This window comes from Phocoena phocoena, chromosome 1 (genome assembly GCF_963924675.1).
Source record: "Phocoena phocoena chromosome 1, mPhoPho1.1, whole genome shotgun sequence".
In the NCBI taxonomy this organism is placed as follows: Eukaryota; Metazoa; Chordata; class Mammalia; order Artiodactyla; family Phocoenidae; genus Phocoena; species Phocoena phocoena.
The window spans coordinates 74,185,245-74,208,178 of NC_089219.1; the positions used below are offsets into that span (position 1 = coordinate 74,185,245).

Sequence of the window (22,934 nt, forward strand, 5' to 3'; positions counted from 1 at the left end):
GCACATACGTCATTTTGAGTTTTTTAGTGGCTACATTTTTTAAAAAGTAAAAAGAAATAGTTAAAATTATTCTTAATTAATAGATCTTTATTTAGCCCAAGGTATCTAAAATACTATCACTGCCACATGTAATTAATATAAAAATTACTGAGATGTTTCATATTCTTTTTTTCATACCAAGTTGTCAAAATCTGATGTTTTATTTTACACTTACAGTATATCTCCATTCAAATTAGCCACATTTTGAGTGTTAAATAACCACATGTGACTAGTGGCTACCATATTGGACAACACAGCATTAGACTGGTCTGAGGTTTCAGTCCAACCTCTATTTTTTTTTTTTTTTTTTTTTTTTTCCGGTACGCGGGGCTCTCACTATTGTGGCCTCTCCCGTTGCGGAGTGCAGGCTCAGCGGCCATGGCCCACAGGCCCAGCCACTCTGCGGCATGTGGGATCTTCCCGAACCGGGGCACGAACCTGTGTCCTCTGCATCGGCAGGCGGACTCTCAACCACTGCGCCACCAGGGAAGCCCAACCTCTATTTTAAAACAAAAACCAAAACTAACCCCTAATATGAAAAGTAGTAATGGATTAAGTCTCTCTAAAATTAAATACACCCATACACACATTTGTGCATCTTTGTCTACTGCCCTCTTTCACTTTATCTTTTCTAACCATGCTTCTTGAAAAAATAGTTTAATCACTAACCGCTAACTCACTTCCTTTTAATTCTTCAACCCACAACAATTTAGCTGCCTCCTTGTTTATCTCCTGCTTCTTGCTACTCTACTGAAATGGCACTACCATGGATCACCAATCCAGTGACTTAATCACCAAGTCCAGTGGACTCTTTTTGCTCATCTTATGTGACTTTTTTAGAGCCTATGACTGTAGTGATACTCCCTTGAAACTGTCTTGTCCCTGGACTTCTGGAACCCCATGCTCCTAATTATAGTATTTCCTCTCTGGGCTCTTCTTTTTCACGTTCCTTTTCCTGTTTTGTTCTATTTTTTCCTTCTGTCTGCTCTTTAAAGATTGCTAATCTCAATCGCTGGACTATCCACTCTTCCTGTGTTCTTGTTCTGTACCCTCTTCCCGTGTACTCTAATCCAAGCTTCAACTCATCATTGAACTCTACACTTCTGATTTGTACAATCTGAGCATGGAGCTCTTAGAGATCAAGTAGTCCTTACCCTAATTATCTAGATGAGGTAATTGGATCTTAGGGAGGGTAAGTGACCAGCATACTTGTATTGCTAGCACAACAACAAAATGTCTCCAGTTTGCTTGCTTGCTTGTTTGTTTGAAGCATAATAGACTTAGAATATTATATTAGTTACAGGTGTACAACATAATGATTTGATATTTCTATACATTACAAAATGATCACCATGACAGTCTAGTTACTATCTGTCACTATACAAAGTTATCATAATATTATTGACTATATTTCCTATACTGTATTTCAACCTGTGATTCATTTATTTTGTAACTCTTAATTTATCCTGTAAACTCTTAAAGTTTGTATCTCTTAATCTCCCTTACCTATATCATTCATCACCCCACACCTCCTCCCCTCTGAGTTCTCTGTATCTATGAGTCTGTTTCTGTTTTGTTATGTTTGTTCACTTGTTTTTTTAGATTCTACATATAAGAGAAATCATATGGTGTTTTTCTTTGTCTGTCTGACTTATTTTACTCAGCATAATACCCTCATACCTCTAAGTACATCTATGTTGTCACAAATGGCACGATTTCCTTTTTTTATTGCTGAGTATATTCCATTTTATATTCCATCTTCTTATCAATCCATCTGTTAATGGACACTTAGGTTGCTTCCATATCTTGGCTATAGTAAATAACACTGCAGTGAACATAGGGGTGCATATATCTTTTTGAATTAGTGTTTTTATGTTCTTTGGAAAAATACCCAGAAGTGGAATTGCTGGATTATATGGTAGTTCTACTTTTAATTATTTGAGGAACCTCCATACTGTTTTCCATAGTGACTGTACCAGTTTACATTCCTACCAACAGTGCATGAGGGTTCCATTTTCTCCACATCCTTGCCAACACTTGTTATTTGTGTCTTTTTTATAATAGCCATTCTAACAGGTGTAGGGTTATATCTCATTGTAGTTTTGATTTGCATTTCCCTGATAATAAGTGATGTTGAGTATTTTTTCATGTACCTGTTGACCATCTGTGTGTCATCTTTAGAAAAATGTCTACTCAGGTCCTCTGCCCGTTTTTCAATAGGATTGTTTTTTGATGTTGAGTCTTATGAGTTGTTTTTTTAATATCTTGGATATTAACCCTTTATCAGACATTGTTTGCAGTTATTTTCTCCCATTCAGTTGGATGCCTTTTTGTTTTGTTCATAGCTTCCTTCACTGTGCAGAAGTATTTTAGTTTAAGGTAGTCCCATTTGTTTACTTTTGTTTCCCTTGCTTGAGGAGACATATCCAAAAAAACATTGTTAAGACAGGTGTCAAAGAGCATACTGCCTATGTTTTCTTCTAAGAATTTTATAGTTTCAGATCTTACATTTAAGTCTTTAATCCATTTTGAGTTTATGTTTGTATATGGTGTGAGAAAATAACCCAGTTTGATTCTTTTGCATATAGCTGTTCAATTTTTCCAGCACAGTTTATCAAAGAGACTATCTTTTCTCCATTGTATATTCTTGCCTTGTTTGTTGTAGATTAATTGACCATATAAGTATGGGTTTATTTCTGGGCTTTATATTCTGTTTCATTGGTCTATGTGTCTGTTTTTATACTAGTTTCATACTGTTTTGATTATTGTAGCTTTGTAGTATACTTTGAAATCAGCAGGCATGATACCTGCAGCTTTGTTCTTCTTTCTCAAGATTGTTTTGCCTATTCAGGGTCTTGTTTACATATAAATTCTAGAATTATTTGTTCTAGTTCTGTGAAAAATGCCGTTGGTATTTTGATAGAGATTGCATTGAATCTGCAGATTGCTGTGAGTAGTATGGCCATTTTAATAATCTTAAGTCTTCCAATCCATGAGCTCAGTGTATCATTCCATTTGTTTGTGTCATTTTTAATTTATTTCATCAATGTGTTTTAGTTTTTTGAGTACAGGTTTTTACCTCCTTGGTTAGATTTATTTCTAAGTGTTTTATTGTTTTTGATGCAGTTGTAAGTGGGATTGTTTTAATTTCTCTCTCTGATAGTTTGTTGTTAGTGTATTAAAACACAAAAGATTTCTATACATGAATTTTGTGTCCCGAAACCTTACTGAATTCATTTATTATAATAGGCTTTTTTGTGGCATCTAAAAAATGCAGGGGGAAGGTAAGAATGCAGAGCCATTAGAATGCATTCAAACTTAAGAGATTATCAACTTAAATAACCACATATATGTATAGGTTGTTATATATAAACCTCCTGGTATCCAAAAATCTATAATAGATACACACACACAAAAAGAAAGGAATCCAAACATAACAGTAAAGATAGACATCAGATCACAAGGGAAGAGAGCAAAAGAAGAAGAAAGAAACCAAAAAAACTACCAAAAATACCCACCTGAAAACAGTTACCAAAATGACAATAAGTACATATCTACCAATAATTACTTTAAATGTAAATGGACTAAATGCTGTAGTCAAAAGATAGAGTGGCTGAATGAATAAAAAACAAGACCCATATATATGTTGCCTACAAGAGACTCACTTCACATCTAAAGACACACACAGACTGAAAGTGAGGGGATGGAAAAAGGTATTCCATGCAAATGAAAATGAAAAGAAAGTTGTGGTAGCAATATTTATATCAGACAAAATAGACTTTAAAACAAAGACCATAACGAGACATGAAGGACATTACATAATGATAATTGGGTCAATGCCAGAAGAAGTAATAATAATTATAAATATATATGCACCCACCATAGGAGCAGCTAAATACATATAGCAAATATTAACAAACATAAAGGGAGAAATTGATAGTAACATATTAATAGTAGGGGACTTTAATATTCCACTTACATCAATGGACAGATCGAGATAGAAAATCAATAAAGAAACACTGCCCTTAAGTGACACATTATACTAGATGGGTTTAATAGCTATATATAGAAAATTCCATCCCAAAGCATCAGAATACACATTCTTTTTCAAGCACACATGGAAATTCTCCAGGGTAGATCAATGCTAGGCTACAAAACAAGTCTTAATAAATTTAAGAATATTGAAATCATATCAAGCATCTTTTCCAACTACAATTATATGAGACTAGAAATCAACAACAAAAAAAAAGTACAAGAAACACAAACACATGGAAGCTAAACATAGTGCTACTGAGCAACCATTGGGTCACTGAAGAAATTAAAGTGGAAATCAGAAAATACCTGGAGACAAATGAAAATGAAATGCAATGATCCAAAATCTGTGGGACACAGTAGAAGCATCTCTAAGAGGGAAGTTTATAGTGATACAAGCCTCCCTCAGGAAACAAGAAAAATCTCAAATAAACAGCCTAATCTTACACCTAAAAGAACTAGAAAAAGAAGAATAAACAAAACCCAAAATTAGTAGAAGAAAAGAAACCATAAAGATCAGAGCAGAAATAAATGAAAGAGAGACTGAAAAAAACAATAGAAAAGATAAATGAAACTAAGAGCTGGTTCTTTAAAAGATAAGAACCTTTAACCAGACTTATCAAATAAAAAGGAGAAAGGGTCCAAATAAATAAAATCAGAAATGAAAAAGAAGAAGTTACAACTGACACCACAGAAATACAAAGGATCATAAGAGATTACTACGAACAATTACATGCCAACTAATTGGACAAACTAGAAGAAATGGATAAATTACTAGAAGAGTACACTCTCTCAAGACTGAATCAGGAAGAAATAGAAAATATGAACAGACCAACTACCAGTAATGAAATTGAATCAGTAATTAAAAAAAAAAAAAAAAACCTCCCAACAACAAAAGTTCAGGACAAAATGACTTCATGGGTGAATTCTACCAAAAACTTGAAGAAGAGTTTACATCTGTCCTTCTCAAAATATTCCAAAAAATTTCAGAGAAAGGAATGCTTGTGACCTTATTGAATGAGGCCAGCATCACCCTGATACCAAAACCGAAAAAAGACACCATAAAAAAAGAAAACTATAGGCCAATATCACTGATGAACACAGACGCAAAAATCCTCAACAAAATATTAGAAAACCAAATTCAATATATTAAAAAGATCATACACCACGATCAAGTGGGATTTATCCCTGAGTGCAAGGATGGTTCAGAATCCACAAGTCAATCAATGTGATATACCACATTAACAGATTGAAGAACAAAAATCATATGATCATCTCAATAGATGTAGAAAAAGTTTTTGACAAAAAAGCTTTTGAGGGCTTCCCAGGTGGCGCAGTGGTTGAGAGTCCGCCTGCCGATGCAGGGGACGCGGGTTTGTGCCCCGGTCTGGGAAGATCCCACATGCCACAGAGCGGCTAGGCCAGTGAGCCATGGCCTCTGAGCCTGCGCGTCCGGAGCTTGTGCTCCGCAACGGGAGAGGCCACAACCGTGAGAGGCCTGCGTACTGAGAAAAAAAAAAAAAAAAAAAAAAAAAGCTTTTGACATGAACATCCATTTATGACAAAAACTTTCAACAAAGTAGGTATAGAGGGAACAATACCTCAACATAATAAAGGCCAAATGACAAGCCTACAGCTAACACTTATACTCCCTGGTAAACTGAAAGCATTTCCTCTAAGATCAGGAATGAGATAAAGATACCCACTCTGTCCACTATTATGCAACATGGTATTGGAAGTCCTAGCCACAGCAAACGGACAAGAAAAAGAAAAAGAATCCAAATTGGAAAGGAAAAAGTACAACTGTCACTGTTGGCAGATGACATGATACTATATCAAATTTATATGTTTTTTATTAAACCTATTATTAAAATGTTATTATCTGTATAGTCCCTTATATTTTTTGTTAAGATGTTAACAGAATGTACTCTAGTCATAAAATATTAAAAGGATTACAAAAGATACCATTTTTATGCTTTAAAGTATTTAGGGAAGTTTCAAATTTCTTTTTGGTAAGATAGTGAGAGGTAAGATAAGTTACTGAGAAGATTAACTCAGTGATTAAATATTGGTGAAAGAGCATTTTCCAGAAGAATAGCTGCCATTTGAAGTCATTTCTACTGCGGCAATGTTCTGGATCTATTCATAATTAGGACAAAGTGTTTATGTTCTGAATTTTTTTCAAGTTTATTTACTGTAATTTGCTAAAGATAAGTAATAAAATAACACTCCATAATAACCTTTTTTGTCATAAATCTTTCAATTAACTCTTTTTGGCTTCTATCTTATAGTGTATGGAGCATGGGGAAGAAAATCAGTGCAGAAATCAAGGAAATCTCATTTCTTTATTCCTTACTATATGTCTAGCATTGCTAGGTACTTTATATTATTGTATCAGTGAATCTTCCCAACAACTTTGTGTGACATTAATTTCCCTTTTAAGCCCATAACCTATTTAAGTAATTTTTCCAAAGTCAAACAGCTAGTAAGATGAACTAGGAATTTGCACAAGCTTTGCCTGATTTCTATGCCTCCACTCCTTGTTTAATTTTTCCTTTGAAATGTATTTGTTATCCCTAAGATTCTTTCTACCACCACATAGTTTGGTCTCTCACTAACGTTAACTGGGCTTTCACAATAGCATCTTAATTAATTTTCACAACCCCACACTTTTCCCCCTATACTAATTCACCCTCCTCATTGCCAGTGAAGTTTTCTTACCATATCATATCATTTCACTTAGTCAGAAAGCTTCCTGATGTTTATTAAATGAAGCCAGAGCTCTGCAGCCTACTTTCAAGCACTTTATAATTTTCTTCCAGACTCCACTATAGGCTTATTTGACACTTTTCCTACATGTCCTCTATTCTCTACTTCTCTGATTGAAACTTGACTCACAGGAGTATTTGGTGCTCTGCTGGGTGGTGCAGGGTAATATGCGATGATACATGGCCTATCTTCTATATTAATATCTTCTCAAGTGTTTGGCTAAAAAAAAGTCAGCTGATAAGTAATTATTTAGAAGTGCTTTTAAATATATGTATTTAAATTAACGTAAATATAAATTTTATTTGAATTTTGAAAATAAAACATGGACTATTTTCCCAGGGGTACTTGTTAATTTTCTCTGCCATTCTGGCATACTTCATTACCAAATTTTGAGAAGCACTGTCCTAAGCTATTACCAAATGGAATTAGCAATCAGACTTACCTTTTTTTTTCTTTCCAGTTTTAATGATATATAATTGACATATAGCCTGTATTAGTAATGATTTGATTTATATAATAACATCATGAAATGATCACCATAATAAGTTTAGTGAATATCCATCTTCTGATAGAAGCAAAATAAAAGAAAAAGAAAAACATTTTTTTCCTTGTGATGAGAACTCTTAGGATTTACTCTCAGCAGCTTTCATATGTAACATACAGCAGTGTTAATTATATTTATCATGTTGTACATTACATCTCTAGTACTATTTATCTAAGTATAGAAGACTTATCTTTCTATATTTTCCCCCTTCAGGTAATGGTTCTGGATATTAACCCTGACTGTACTACCCCTCTATGTTTTTCTAACCTTTGATATCTATCCATCTTTAAGACCCAGCTGAGCTCTCACCTTTTTTAATAGATTAAAATAACAATTGACATTTATTGAGCTTTTACTTTGTGTAAAGCACTGTGTTAATCACTTGACATGTATTGTGCTACACAGTCACTTTCAAAGTAGGTATTATAATTATCATCAGCATTTTATAGATAAAGAATCTTGGACTCAGAAAGATTATGTACTAGGCCTAATGTAAACATTTTCTCTTCTGAACAGTTATAACATCATAACTCTCATTTGGCAGTTATTCATAAATTGCTGTTCTCATATTTATGCATCATACTTTCAAGTAAATTTTGTGGAGCATGAAGGGAGATACTCACTTGTCCTTATCTCTGTTGCACTTGTTGTGCCTTACATGTAGTAGATATGCATATTTAAAAGTAAATTAAAATTTAATTAGTTAATTTAAAAAATTAATTTAAAAATTAACCAACATTATTTGCTTTGCCAGCTCATATGTCTTAGATTCATTTTAATTGTTATGTCCCCCAACATACACATACATTTGGCTTAAGGCTATAATGCAGAAAGCCTCTCTGTTACAGTTTTCATTACTTATTTCACAAGGTAACACATTGTCTATGCCTAACTAAAAACCCAGTGTATATTGTAATACATAAAAGTAAACACTGGTATATCCAAACAATGGAATGTTATTCAATGCTAAAAAAAAAGAAAGATGAGCTATCAAGCCATGAAAAGACATGGAGGAAACTAAACGCATAAACTAAGTGAAAGAAGCCAATCTGAAAAGGCTAAATAAATACTATATGATTCCACCTATGGAACATTCTGGAAAAAGCAGAACAATGGAGACAGTAAAAATACTAGTGGTTGCCTGGTTTTGATGGGAAGGGAGGGTTGAATAAGTGGGACACAGGATTTTTAGGATAGTGAAACTACTCTGTATATTATAATGGTGGGTTCATGTCATTACACATTTGTCCAAACCCATAGAATGTACAACACCAAGAGTGAACCCTAATGAAATTAATGGGTGATATTGATGGGTCACTGTAGGTTCATTAATTGTAACAAATGTGCACTCTGGTGAAGAATGTCGATAATGGAGGAGACTGTGCATGGGTGGAGGCAGGGGGTATATGGGAAATCTCTGTACTTTGTGTTCAGTTCTGCTGTGAACCTGAAACTGCTTAAAAAAAAACAGTCTATTAATAAAAAGTAAACACAAAGCAACAATAATTCTCCAGCTAATGTTATATAAGTTATTGTGATAAGTATGAACTAATTGGTTCTGTAACCAGTTAGAATGTGGACAGTAGTGATTCATTCACTTCATGTTTTCAGGTAAAAAAAAAAGCAGCTGAGGTCTGACAAGTTGAAATAACATCTCCAGTGTCACACACTGGTTGAATAGAAGGTCTAGAGAACACAGGTCTTCTGACTTCTAGTCAATTATTCTTTACTCAGCATTATTTTTATACTATAATTTTATATCCTAATAATGGATGGTATCTTTGATAACCTTTCTTATTCATGTTCAACTTCTCGAGTTCTGTGACTACCCCACACTGACAATAAGCCTCTGTCAAGAAAAAATGGCACTTCCTAATGATTTACACATATATGAAACCCTGTTTTTCTTAAATTCAGAATAGAATCACATGTGGAATAGAATCACAGTCTTCATGAAGTCAAGATAAGTTTCTTTCCCTAATATGTACCTGATTGATTAGACAATCCAGTGGAAGCTTGATTAATCCTATATGACCTTATTTGTTATAAAGACATAGTCATTTTTGTCAATATTTTGTGGCTCTGCAAATGTTCTTGTATTTATTCAGGTATTATGAAATTAACAGATTGTTCATTTTTACCTCCTGTTTTTTAGTTATTGACTTTTCCTCAATCTTTAATTTTCTTGCTTATCTTCTCAAGATTTAAAATCAGTACCTACTTATTACAGTAATTTGTGCCAGCTCTTTTAGTGGACTATAAGTCATTAGGACCTAAGTATTTTCACATATTAATTTTTTAAGTAATTTATTATGAGTCCCTTTTTTCTTAGCTCTTGCTTCTTTACTGAAAATTATAGTTAACCTTCCGAAGACCAAGTTTTAAACCTCTGTTAGGTTTTTCATTTAAGTCTGATAAGCCTAGTTGGTAGTTATTATTATTATCCTTATCTAAGCTAGCAATTTTGTTTATCCAAGTTCATCATGATATGGAAAACTTTTTTTTCTTTTAAAATTATAACAACTTTTAAAGTTTGTTCAAATTCATAAATATATCTTTTTTTTTGTCAATTACAGGTTGTTAAACTGAAGCAAATAGAGCATACTTTGAATGAGAAAAGAATATTACAGGCAGTGAATTTTCCTTTTCTTGTTCGACTGGAGTATTCTTTTAAGGTAAATTTTACTTCTATCTAAATGAGATATTTTCAACTTCATAGTTTTTAAATTACAAAGTTATAATAGGATTCTAATCTATATGATAAACCTGGAGAAAATGAATAAACAAAAAAGTAATATATTTAGATTTTATGTAATTAAGTCCTATTGTGCTTAAAAACTTAGGTGACATTTGAAAAGGTTTTGATTCTTATTGAGGAAATTGTTAAAGTTAATGTGTAATTAACTTGGTTAATGTGTAATTTTTCATGAAATGGTATTATAAAATCAAGTATTTTAATTTATCAAAATTCATAGTGACATCTTATTAAGCAAATCTTACACTCATACTAATGAATACACCCACATACCTTCTTCTCTTGAACCTTTGCTGCTGCAATCTCACTGTCATCTTTTACTTAGTAATTTGTGCTCTAGCCTTTTCATTTATTTGAAGCAGAACAATCTTTGGCCCTCTGCTCAAGCACCTCATAAAGTTGCACAAGGTTTATTCTTTAAGTTGGCAGCTTTTCAGCTTTTTGGAATGATACTTGGCATCTCTCTACCAATTGATTAATATGGAACATTTTAGCCTTTTTCCTTTTTCCTCCTTTATTCTTTAAATCAAATGAAGATCTGTGTATTTAGGATGATGTTAAAAATCGTTAATCTCTCTGACCTAATTTAGTACATAAAATGTAAATATTCTTACTAACTTTTTCAAATTGTTTTTTAACTTTTGCTTACACTATAGCATTACGTCATTGCCACAGTGTTTAAGTGTTCAAGAGTTAAGTGTTCCCTGCAAGAGCAGGAACAGCAAAAATCCCAGACTAATCTGTGGCAAGAGTACCAGGGGGGAAAAAATAAGTGCCCCAGTGTAGAAAAGTTAGGGCCTTTTCCATTTATTCTCTATTTCCCAATGTTAGTAATGTATCAGATTTTTTAATTTGTCTTTTTCTAATTGAACATGGTGTTATCTTAAAATATTTTCGTGCAAAATAATGTTTCATAATTTTGATTTAGTTATCCTTTTTATTTGTTCATAGGATAATTCTAATTTATACATGGTTATGGAATATGTCCCTGGTGGTGAAATGTTTTCACATCTAAGAAGAATTGGAAGGTTCAGGTAACTAACACTTTACACTCCTCAAATCTTTATATGCTGTGTGTTTGTTTTAAACCAAACTTTTAAGTTATTGTCAATGTTAAAAATTTATTTCATTTAATTTAGTAATATTTTAGCTATATGAAGAGTTACATGGAAACATTAATAAGAGGCCACATCATACTGAGTTTTAAAAATTAAATAAAAGCACCATGATAGCAGTATAAATATTCTAGCATTGGTAGGTATCATGAGGGTCCATTATTTGAAGACTATCCAGATATTGCAAAAATTTATTGAATTTAGACCAGTGTTTACTGAATAAATATTAATAATACATCTCTGGGGAAGAGGTTTGTGTAAGGATGAAGATAAGAAAGAAATATATAGAAAAGATAATCATTGATATCATAGTGATAAAATTATGAAAGTTTGTTTTGCACAGATTTATTCTCATTAACGTTGTTGCCATGTTGAGTTTTAAACATATATATGTAATTTAAAAGGAGTTTGTACCTTGTCATTAGGTTATTACTAATAAGGTCACACAGTTATTAAAAGAGTTTATACATTTTGTTAACTTTACCTGTGTGTAAGTTTGTAAGCTACTACTGTTCATTTAAAATCACTATTAGAATGAAGCTGAAACCAAGAGCAGGTCCAGCTTTGTTCAGTATACTGTATATTGACATTAATTAAAACATCAGTATGAATTCAAACAAGACTGTAGATGGTAATTCAGTTCATGAAAACATGATGGTAGACTTGGATTACCATGAGATCGTATTCAGTAATGGGCCAGAATGAGAGTTGTTTTAGTTACCTGAGGCCTAAACCAAAATTCATTTATTGACCTAATATGTACAGAACACCTAATATATGTCAGGCACTCTGCTGATACAGAGTAACTTCTCTTTAATGATTTTTTTTTAACTTCCTGTTGTCCTCTCCTACACTCCTTGTCCAGGCAGGTCCAGAATTCTCATATTGCTCTATGATAATTTAGAGTTTTACACTGAATTACCACACCTTAACCTGTCTTCAAAAAATATTTTATCCATTTTCTGTGATTATTTCTTTTCTTTGCAACTCCCCACACTCTTATTTCTTTAATACTTAACTTGATACTAAGAGGAAAGCAAGTTGATTGACATAATTCACACACAGACGTTGTCGTTTCTAACCTTTCACACATACTATTTATATACTTGAAAGGTTGCTAACTCCCACCTTAGAAACTTTGAGGCAACAGGAAGACTGAGTTATTGTTGAGCATGGTTCTAATCAGAATCAATGGAGTCATTACGATTCTCTACTTAAATAGTAACTGTCTAGACTTAAAGCTGCTACAACATTAAATGTTCCTTATAGAATATTTTGCTCTGACCTTTCAACAGTTTGATTAAAGATCTATGTAATGTTTGTGTACCTCCAATCAAACACCAGTGTGGAGATAAACATAAAATGCTGAGTGCATCTTATGTTTATGATGATAAGATGATAAATGCATCTTATATTAACGGGTGTATGAAGAAAATGAGAGGGGACTTCCCAGGTCAAACGTTTCCAAAATTAGGGATAAATATTTCAATGACCTGGATGATTCTTTTAATCTCCCTTTACAGTATTCTCATTCCTTGTCATAGGACATATGGTATACCTTGTAACAGTGTCATGATAGGGCTGGAACTGGAGGGATATTATAAAATATTGCCACAAAAGTGTTTTTCTTCACATATTCATTCATTTAACAAATATTTTCTGAGCACTTGGTGTGTATCAGGCTAGGACCTTGGAAATATAGTGAGTGACAAGCAAAAGGAGTAGCATATACAATCTCTTTTTAGAATTCCTATTTTTGGTGCTACCAGATCAAACTCATGCCAACCATCTTGAGGGAAATTCTATTCATAGTTAAGGTTGTTCATTGAGGACACAAATCTGAAAGTCATTGCAATATATCAGAAAGATTAGAAGAATTCAGTGTATACACAACAAGATGAAATAGAAACTCAAACTAGAAAACAGTACATCCTTTTGGAGTAATACCCAGAATGTGGCATCAAAATTACCATAATCTATCAGTTAATCTAATCTGTGTATCCAGAACTGTGTGTATTTACCTAAATATACAGATTATACCTATGTTCAGGTATCTATATAAATAGGCATAGTAGAAGATTTGGAAATCTAGATACCAGGATTGAATCTGGTTTCTGAATGGGATTATTGGTATCTTTATTCTTCATTAATATTTTATGGCTTTTTTTCTATAATGAGCATATGTCACTTTTGTAATAGTAACAGCCTGGGTAAAATGGCATAAATCTGCAGATTAATGCAGAAATTCTTTAAGTACTTGAAATTTATGAGAAAGGTAGATGAGATGAAGCCTATCATTAATAGCAATTGCCCTGACAGATAATCTAACTGGTGCTTTTCAGTCATTCTCAATGTCTTCTAACATGGCCAATAATAATTTAAATTACAATGACAATCTGAGAGTTAAGTTTTCTTCAACATATGCTGCCCACTAAGTATATCAAAGCATTATTTGAAGATGATTTATAGATTTAGTAAATATTTGGAAACTAACATGTTTCTTTACATATGTTTAAAAGAAAAAAAAATTTTTTGCTCCCAAAATGCCTCTACCTCATGTTATTTTTTTTTTTGTATAATCTACTAATTACTATATGTTAACCCATTTTACTAAAATCAGTGTTTTGTTTCTTTGTAGTGAACCCCATGCACGGTTCTATGCAGCTCAGATAGTGCTAACATTCGAGTACCTCCATTCACTAGACCTCATCTACAGAGATCTAAAACCTGAAAATCTCTTAATTGACCATCAAGGTTATATCCAGGTATGACTTGAACACATTATATATAATGTATTTCAGAAATACTAGGTAAGAAGTTATATGTATTTAACCACAACTACCAATATTGGATTCTTTTTTTTTCTTTGAGGGAGACAATTCTTCCTAACAGTTTAAATTGAGCTCACAGTTCTGTTGCTATTACAGAACCAAAAGTTCCATCAAAGATGGAACCTGTTTCTATCTCCCTTAGTCTATAGTTGTAAACTGATTTCGGGCTCCTGCGTAAAGAAATAATAGCTAAATTTGTGAGTACTCACTTAGTGCCAGGCATTATTCTAAGTGTTTTTACATGTATCACCTCTTTTAATTCTGATAACACTATGAAATGTAAATACTACTGTTATCCTCATTTTAAGATTAATGAAACTAAGGAACAGCAAGGTCACACACGTAGAGTCATAATTGAACCCCGTCAGCCTGTGCCAAGAGTCCATGCTTTTTAACACTACAGTGCAGCTACGAAAGGAGGCCCAGCTACCAATAATGGACTGGTGGTAGTGTTTTCTTTCCATTTGTACTATCAATAGAATGAGAGCATTCCTTTTTACGCAGTTATTAAGATTCTCCCAGTGATGCTTTTGCGCTTCTGAGGATGTAATTAAGGGCAGAGGACAATGCTGGACTTAAGGAACACTCCTAGCACTGCTTCATTTTTATTAAAACTATTTTTTTTTTGGTTCATTTGTTTCGTTGTCTGTGTCAGGGAAAGGTTCTCCAGCATGGGTTGCTTTAACCTTTATTCACTAAACAGTGCCTTCTTGGATTAGTGTCAATTACATTGACTTAATTTTTTTCATGGTGTTAATTTTAACTCTGATTTTTAACTTTCAACTTAGGTACAGTAGTACATTTATTATGAAATAATAAATGTTTACAAGTTTTTTTGTCTTTTATAGGTCACAGACTTTGGGTTTGCCAAAAGAGTTAAAGGCAGAACTTGGACATTATGTGGCACTCCAGAATATTTGGCTCCAGAAATAATTCTCAGCAAGGTATATTTATAATGTAGTTATGTAAGAAGTAGAAATATAAGGCATGCATCACTGTGGACTTTTATAAAAAAAAAAGTTTATTGATCTAATTTTACATGTTTAATCTAAATATGAATTTAAATCTATTTGTTCATAATTACTAAAAAGTAATTATTTAGAGTCTACCAGTAATCCCATTAACTGGTGATTTTAACTCTGAATCTGAGAGAATTAGTATGAATAAATCTGACCTCTAGACCCATGTTTTGAAGCCAAAAGCATAGCCTATTCGTAATTATTCCCAATACAGGAGGGCAAGGAGGCCCTTGCTCTGGGTTACACCAAGAGGCAAACTAAAGACGACATGTACTAGTTGAAATTCTTCCTTTGTTTCAACTTTACCACTTAAATGAAAAAAAATGTATGTGAATTATTTTTTAAAATTTTAGTTTAAAAATAGAAATATTATAGCAATTGAATAGTTATAGTCTTATTGAATACAGTTCTGCTTTTCTAAACAGTGCAAAATGTGGTGAGAGAAATTTTTAATCATATCACAAAGGATGATTTAACTTTCGTTTTCCTTTCTACTGCCATCCCTTGGTGGAGAAAGCCAGAAAGGAGCGACTGATAATAACTGGGCACAGGAGCCAGGAAAGAGAAAGGGATAACACAGATGCTTTGATATTTACACATTGAATAACTACCCCCTGAATCATTGAAATTTGGCTAACCTACAGGAGTATTAGAATAAAATAATTCTTTCAGTGTTCCTCTCATTATCTTACATAATTTATATCATTTATAACTTTTACTCTTTTATAATCTAAATATCATTAACATATTTCTTCTTTAAATACATTTAACAAATAATGATAACATAGTAGGGACCAAAACTTTAAAAACTGTATGTGTGTATATATATATATGTGGTAAAAGAAATAGCTATTCATTGTATGAAATTTGGAAAATGTAGAAAAATATAAAGAATCAAAAAACCTATAATCTCACCATCCAGAGGTAGCCTTTTTAAAAAAACATTTTAATATATTTTTCTATGCATGTTATAGTGAATGTACAGTTTTGTATTCAGCTTTTTCACTTGAATGATAATAAGCATGCAAATATAATTCTAATGGCTTATTTGAAAATGTACCATATTGTATTTTGCCATTCTTCTATTGTTGAGTATTTAGGTTATTTCATTTTTTTCGATTGTAGATCACTGTGATAAACATCTTTGTACATAAAGCTTTTTCTATATTTTAAATTATTTTTTTAGGATAGATTCCTAGAAGTGGAATTACAGGGTCAGAGAGTATGAACATTTTTAAGGCTTTCAATACATGTTGCCAAAGCACTGTCCAAAAAGATTGTAGCAATTTTGCACTTCTCAGCAGTGTTTGAGAGTACCTGTTTCACCACACTTTCTCCAGCATTGGGTATTCTTGTTTTAAAAACCATTGCTAATTTGATAGACAGTAAATGATATCTAATTATTTTAAGTCTTATGTCTGATTATTAGATTGTTTTAATGCTTAATAGCCATTTGGTATTTCTTTGTGTGTATGAATTATTAGTTCATGTCCTTTGCCCATTTTTCTATTATAATTTAGTTTTTCTTACTGATTTGTTTTAGAAAGCATCTGGAATTCTTATTATGAACATTAGTACACAATCCAAAACATAGAAATCAGTTTGGTAAAAGGATCTGTTTCAACGTTACATGCTTTCATTATAGCAAAAAAACATGGTAATTACATTATTAATGAATTGAATTTAAAGAATTAAAGCAAAGTTGATGCCATTTCTATTAGCAAACAAAGTGCTATTACTATTTTACTAGTCTCTCTCATTTTAAAAACATACAGAAGCAGGAAATAAAAAGAAAAAATCTCTATATTATTATATTTTAGCCAGTAATTTGAAAATTAAATAGTTTATAAGCTAAAATTTTGAAAAAAGGTTGGACTAGGGGGAGTGGCGAAGGTAATTAAAGGCTGTATCTGATGGCAGACCAAAAGATCTGGCAAGAACTCAGCTCATTTCTCTCCATGATCAAGTTGTTTTGTTTTTTTTCATAATCTTTTGTGCCAGTTGACACTGATTATGGCTGATAGCAAACTTTATATAAACATGTTAATATTTTATTCTTATTTATTTTCTTATCAATACTTCTAAATATTAATTTTAGTAGGCTTAACATGAAAAATAAAATAAGAAACCTTAGAATTGTACATTTGGTTTGCAACACACTCTTTATACACATCATTTCCTTTCATTTGATGTAGTCCCCACAAAATCCCATGAATTAGTTATCTTTCTTGTATACCTTTTAGAGATGAGAAACAAAACACTAGATGAATAAAGTATACTTAAATATTTACATTTATTATGTTCCACATTAAACTTTTAGCTTTCATAAGATCCTGTGAAGTAGATGGGATTATCCCGACTATATTCACCCTCTTAACCCCAACAATATAGAATATTTTGAAGTCAACTCCACTGTTTATTATGAAGTACAATATCTACTCTTTCATTTTAAAACTTTTGACCTTTCTGAGTATTCTCTAGAAAACCTGATTCATAATATTATGGAACTAGATTGGGCTTTAAGGGGTAATTTGGTCCAATTCCCTTCCTACTGTTGAGCAACAACTAAATTATCCCAATTAAACAGGGCATTTTTTATTGTCTTTAATATTCTTAATGATTTTAGGAAGAAGATTTAATAATATTTCCTAATATCCAATTTCAGTATCTGGAAATTTTCCCCTTTGTTTAATTCAAATCTGACCTGATACATTTTGTTTATTTTTTATTTTATCCTGAATTACTACTCAGCAACTGCTTTTTAAGAATTTTCATATGCTTGAAGATCACTTTGAAATAATTTATGACTTCATTCTCCTCTGAGTGAATTAAGTAATAATTGACATTTGGTGTTGGTTTATCTTAGGGCTACAATAAGGCAGTGGATTGGTGGGCATTAGGAGTGTTAATCTATGAAATGGCAGCTGGCTACCCCCCATTCTTTGCAGACCAACCAATTCAGATTTATGAAAAGATTGTTTCCGGAAAGGTAAGTAATACAATTTATTATTCCTTTATTATTCATTATTTCTATAAATGAATTTTAAGCTTTGTAGATTGAAACCATTTGATGTCATCAGAATATTACCCTAAATTGGGAAAAAGACAGAAATATCCATAGTTGCTGCCCTTATATTTAGCAGCTTAAATGAGCAGCACTCATTTAAGATAGCGTAAATACTGAATCATTGAAGTCTTTTAAGTAAAAAAGGGCAATTTTACAAACATATTAGCAAAATAATAAAGCAGTTTCTATTATTAGCATTTTTATCACTTGTAAAACACAGGATCATAGCCCTAATTCTTCCATATTCCTTCAAATAAATAAAAATTGTTAGTTATTTCATGTGGGTATCTGCTTGGAGAGAAGTTTTAGGGGCTGTTTTTATATGCCATTGCTTTTTTAGGAGAGATTGGTTTGAATTATGTCAAACATTACAAAATTGGAAGTAGACATAGAATAGATAAGCCTTTTTAAGATGGGAATTCATAGAAATGATGTAAACAGTTTTTCATGTTAATGTGATTATAATTGCCACTGATCTTTAGCAAATATGAAAATAACATTAATTCTTCTTGAATATGAGTAGATGTACTATAAGTCAGAGTATTTTATATTTTGTAATTACTCCATAAACCTTTCTTCTTTTGCATTTATAATCCCTAATTTTGTTTCCAAGAGTATTTTGTTTAAAGTCAATCATTCACTCTTGCCGTAACTCATGCGTTAGATCCTTTTTAAAAATACTGCAGTTTTAATAGAGATGAGCCTGATTCAGTAGGCTTTCAAAAATTCCCAGAAGGCCTTCTATGCATTTATGACAGAGTTCATGGGAAGGGATAGTTTCCTTATTTTTCCTTTTCCTACATGTGGTATGCTCTATTAGTTTGTTTTGTTTATTTGTTTGTTTTTGATCATATAACATCAGTCTTGACATGACATTCCCTGAGATGTGATATAGTTGACTTTTTTGTATTTTGTGAAAGGCAGAGATAAGCCTAATCAACCTAAAGAATCTAGAAGGAGATAGAAGAAAAATCTGTTTCTTTATATCTCAGCCAGATTCATGTTCTATATTTCATATGAAAGCTGACCCTTAGCATTCATGAACTTAAAATTTATAATGTCAGCTATTCAGAAGGTACCCTCAATGTCCATAATATAATAATTTATCTTTGTTACTAAGACCCAAATTTAAATAGCTGGATGGAACAAGACACCAATAGAATGAGTCTCTCCAGCCACCTAGAACCCACATCTCAACACAGTGTTGTTCCATATGTCATAGTGCATATGCAGTCTACAGGGATCACAAGATTTTCAGTTATATTTTACTGTATTTTATGGGAGGAAGTTTTATATTATGGCAGGTTCACAAACTAGGGGACTAACTAAAGAATGCATACTTCAACTATGTCAAAGGTAAAAAATAAATACCTCTTACAGCTAACTAATCTAGGTTTTTGAAAGATTCACACTAAAGTAATATAGAAAGGCAGACGAAGTATTGATATTTAGGTAATTAAGTATTACTGCTGTCCCTGCTACATTTGTAGATCTCTAAGCTTCAGGTTTCTTATCTTTGTAATTGTTTTCACCCAGCAGAATATTAAAGTCAAAGTAAGAGAACTTTTGAGATGAACAAAACAAAAAATCAAGAAAAATTAATAGACAAGGCAGTGATTTATTTTTTAAGAATTTGAGAAGTGATTATGTAAAATCTCAAGAGAAAATAAGGCCAAAGGTCATATGAAGAATAATGAGAGGACTAAAATGCTTTTAAATAACTGAATGGGAGAAGCATATTTTACTAGTACAAAGACTAAGAATGCAGAAATTATAGTAATAGTTCCAAATAATTTAATTACAGTTAATTACAGAGTTCCTGAATCTTTACTATACTGCTTTTATTTATACTCAATTTCATAGGAGGAATCAAATTTTCTGACAAGGATGCTGTCATAACTAAATTTTATTTACTTAGAAAAATTGTTTTAGCTAAAACAAATGTATCTTCATCTGTATGAATTGGCCTCTGTTTGCCAATCATTGTACATTGTGTAATTTTTTTTTGGCTACTTATGAATATGTTTTTATTTCATATCAAACTTTAACATTTAGAATCCAGTGATAGCACATGGTTTAAATTTAAATCTGCATAAATTCTAAAATTGTAACAGTTTAAATCCTGGTCACCTTAGAAGAGAAGAGTAGCAACATAAAATTTTATCATATCACAATATCTGATTTTTTTCCTTTATTTATTAGAAATACTATAGGGTGTTTGGTGTACTGTTGTTTTTAACTAAAGGTGCCAGATTATCTCTCCCCATATTGGATGTAAAGTTTTCATTCCTTGTTCTCTTTATGCATTTAAAGTAGAACTCGTGAAAACAAAATAATTGTTATTAAGTGATCTCTAGGATCTGTATTATTTGAATGTAAAATCATATTCACATTTCCCAATAAAACCATCTGTTTCAGCACTCAAATCCAAACTAGAAGTTATCTCTGTCCACATTACAGAGTATTGTAGTCTCTCTAGTTAGTAGCTAAAAGTCAAATTGGAGACAAACTTGTTTTCAAATTTTTTAATTGTTCAAGTCATTGAAAATCCACTTTTGGTCTTACAGATCCTGTATTTGTATTTAAATTTTTTAATGGTTTTAATGATATCAAATAACATTTTAAAATATACTTTGCATTCAGAATTTTTTTCTTTTTTTAAAAAGCATGGTATTTTATGCAACAATATTTTATGTTGATTATATTTTCGGAAACCATGTTATAAAGATTATAGGTATCATTGACTTATCAAAGTTAAATGAAATGTGTTTAATGAAGTGATTAATTCACTAAAGTACATATATTTGAACATTAGATTTTTACATTCTTTCTCTATTTACAATATTTTAATTCAAACTGGTATTTATAAATGTACAGAAAGATGATCAACCAGCTTGTTAGATCCTCTCCTACACATATTTTGCCTTTAATAAAAACAGAGGAAGTGGTATTTATTTATTTATTTTTATTGGGGTATAGTTGTTTTACAATGTTGTGTTAGTTTCTACTGTACGGCAAAGTGCATTTCCCTGTGCTATACAGCAAGTTCTTATTATTTATCTATATTATACATTTTAGTGTATATATGTCAATCTCAATCTCCCAATTCATCCCACCACCCATGCCCCCTGCTTCCCCCACTTGGTGTCGATACGTTTGTTCTCTACATCTGTGTCTCTTTTTCTGCCTAGCAAACTGGTTCATCTGTACCATTTTTCTAGATTCCACATATATGCGTTAATATATGATATTTGCTTTTCTCTTTCAGACTTAACTTCACTCTGTATGACACTCTCTAGGTCCATCCATGTCTCTATAAATAACCCAGTTTTGTTCCTTTTTATGGCTAAGTAATATTCCATTGTATATATGTATCACATCTTCTTTATATATTTGTCTGTTGATGGACATTTAGCTTGTTTCCATGACCTGGCTATTGTAAATAATGCTGCAATGAATATTGGGGTGCATGTGTTTTTTTGAATTGTGGTTTTCTCTGGGTATGTACCCAGTCGTGGGATTGTTGGATCATATGGTAATTCTATTTTTAGTTTTTTCAGGAACCTCCATACTGTTCTCCATAGTGGCTGTATCAGTTTACATTCCCACAAACAGTGCAAGAGGGTTCCCTTTTCTCCTCACCCTCTCCGCATTTATTGTTTGTAGACTTTCTGATGATGCCCATTCTAATCGGTGTGAGGTGATACCTCATTGTAGTTTTGATTTGCATTTCTCTAATAATTAGTGATGTTGAGCAGCTTTTCCTGTGCCTCTTGGCCATCTGTATGTCTTTGGAGAAGTGTCTCTTTAGGTCTCCCACCCATTTTTTGATTGGGTTGTTTGTTTTTTTGATATTGAGCTGCATGAACTGTTTATATATTTTGGAGATTAATCCTTTGCCCATTGATTCGTTTGCAAATATTTTCTCCCATTCTGGGGGTTGTCTTTTTGTCTTATTTATGGTTTTCTTTGCTGTGCAAAAGCTTTTGTTTCATTAGGTCCCATTTGTTTATTTTTGTTTCCATTACTCTAGGAGGTGGGTCAAAAAAGATCTTGCTGTGATTTATGTCAAAGAGTGTTCTTCCTATGCTTTCCTCTAAGAGTCTTATAGTGTCTGGTCTTACATTGAGGTCTTTAATCCATTTTGAGTTTATTTTTGCATATGGTGTTAGAGAGTGTTCTAATTTCATTCTTTTACATGTAGCTGTCCAGTTTTCCCAGCACCACTTATTGAAGAGACTTGTCTTTTCTCCATTGTATATTCTTGCCTCCTTTGTCATAGATTAGTTGACCATAGGTGCGTGGGTTTATCTCTGGGCTTTCTATCCTGTTCCATTGATCTATATTTCTGTTTTTGTGCCAATACCATATTGTCTTGATTACTGTAGCTTTTTCTGCATCTATTGAGATGAGTATATGGTTTTTATCCTTCAATCTGTTACTATGGTGTGTCACATTGATTGATTTGTGTATATTAAAGAATCCTTGCATCCCTGGGGTAAATGCCACTTGATCATGGTGTATGATCCTTTTAATGTGTTGTTGGATTCTGTTTGCTAGTATTTTGTTGAAGATTTTTGCATCTATATTCATCAGTGATATTGGTCTGTAATTTCCTTTTTTTGTAGTATCTTTGTATGGTTTTGGTATCAAGGTGATGATGGCCTCGTAGAATGAGTTTGGGAGTGTTCCTTACACTGCAATTTTTTGGAAGATTTTGAGAAGGATGGGTGTTAGCTCTTCTCGAAATGTTTGATAGAATT

General features: G+C 32.2%; 1 protein-coding gene across 3 annotated transcripts in view; it reads left to right on the forward strand.

Annotated features, from left to right (window-relative positions):
- The window catches only part of PRKACB (protein kinase cAMP-activated catalytic subunit beta), a 143,186-nt gene that overhangs the window by 98,886 nt on the left and 21,366 nt on the right, over positions 1-22,934 (forward strand). For all 3 annotated transcript variants that reach the window (XM_065882066.1, XM_065882050.1, XM_065882058.1), the window contains 5 exons: positions 9,961-10,059; positions 11,091-11,173; positions 13,893-14,019; positions 14,934-15,029; positions 17,971-18,093. In XM_065882066.1, the coding sequence (XP_065738138.1) occupies positions 9,961-10,059; positions 11,091-11,173; positions 13,893-14,019; positions 14,934-15,029; positions 17,971-18,093 (528 nt within the window). The remainder of the gene's footprint in view (positions 1-9,960; positions 10,060-11,090; positions 11,174-13,892; positions 14,020-14,933; positions 15,030-17,970; positions 18,094-22,934) is intronic.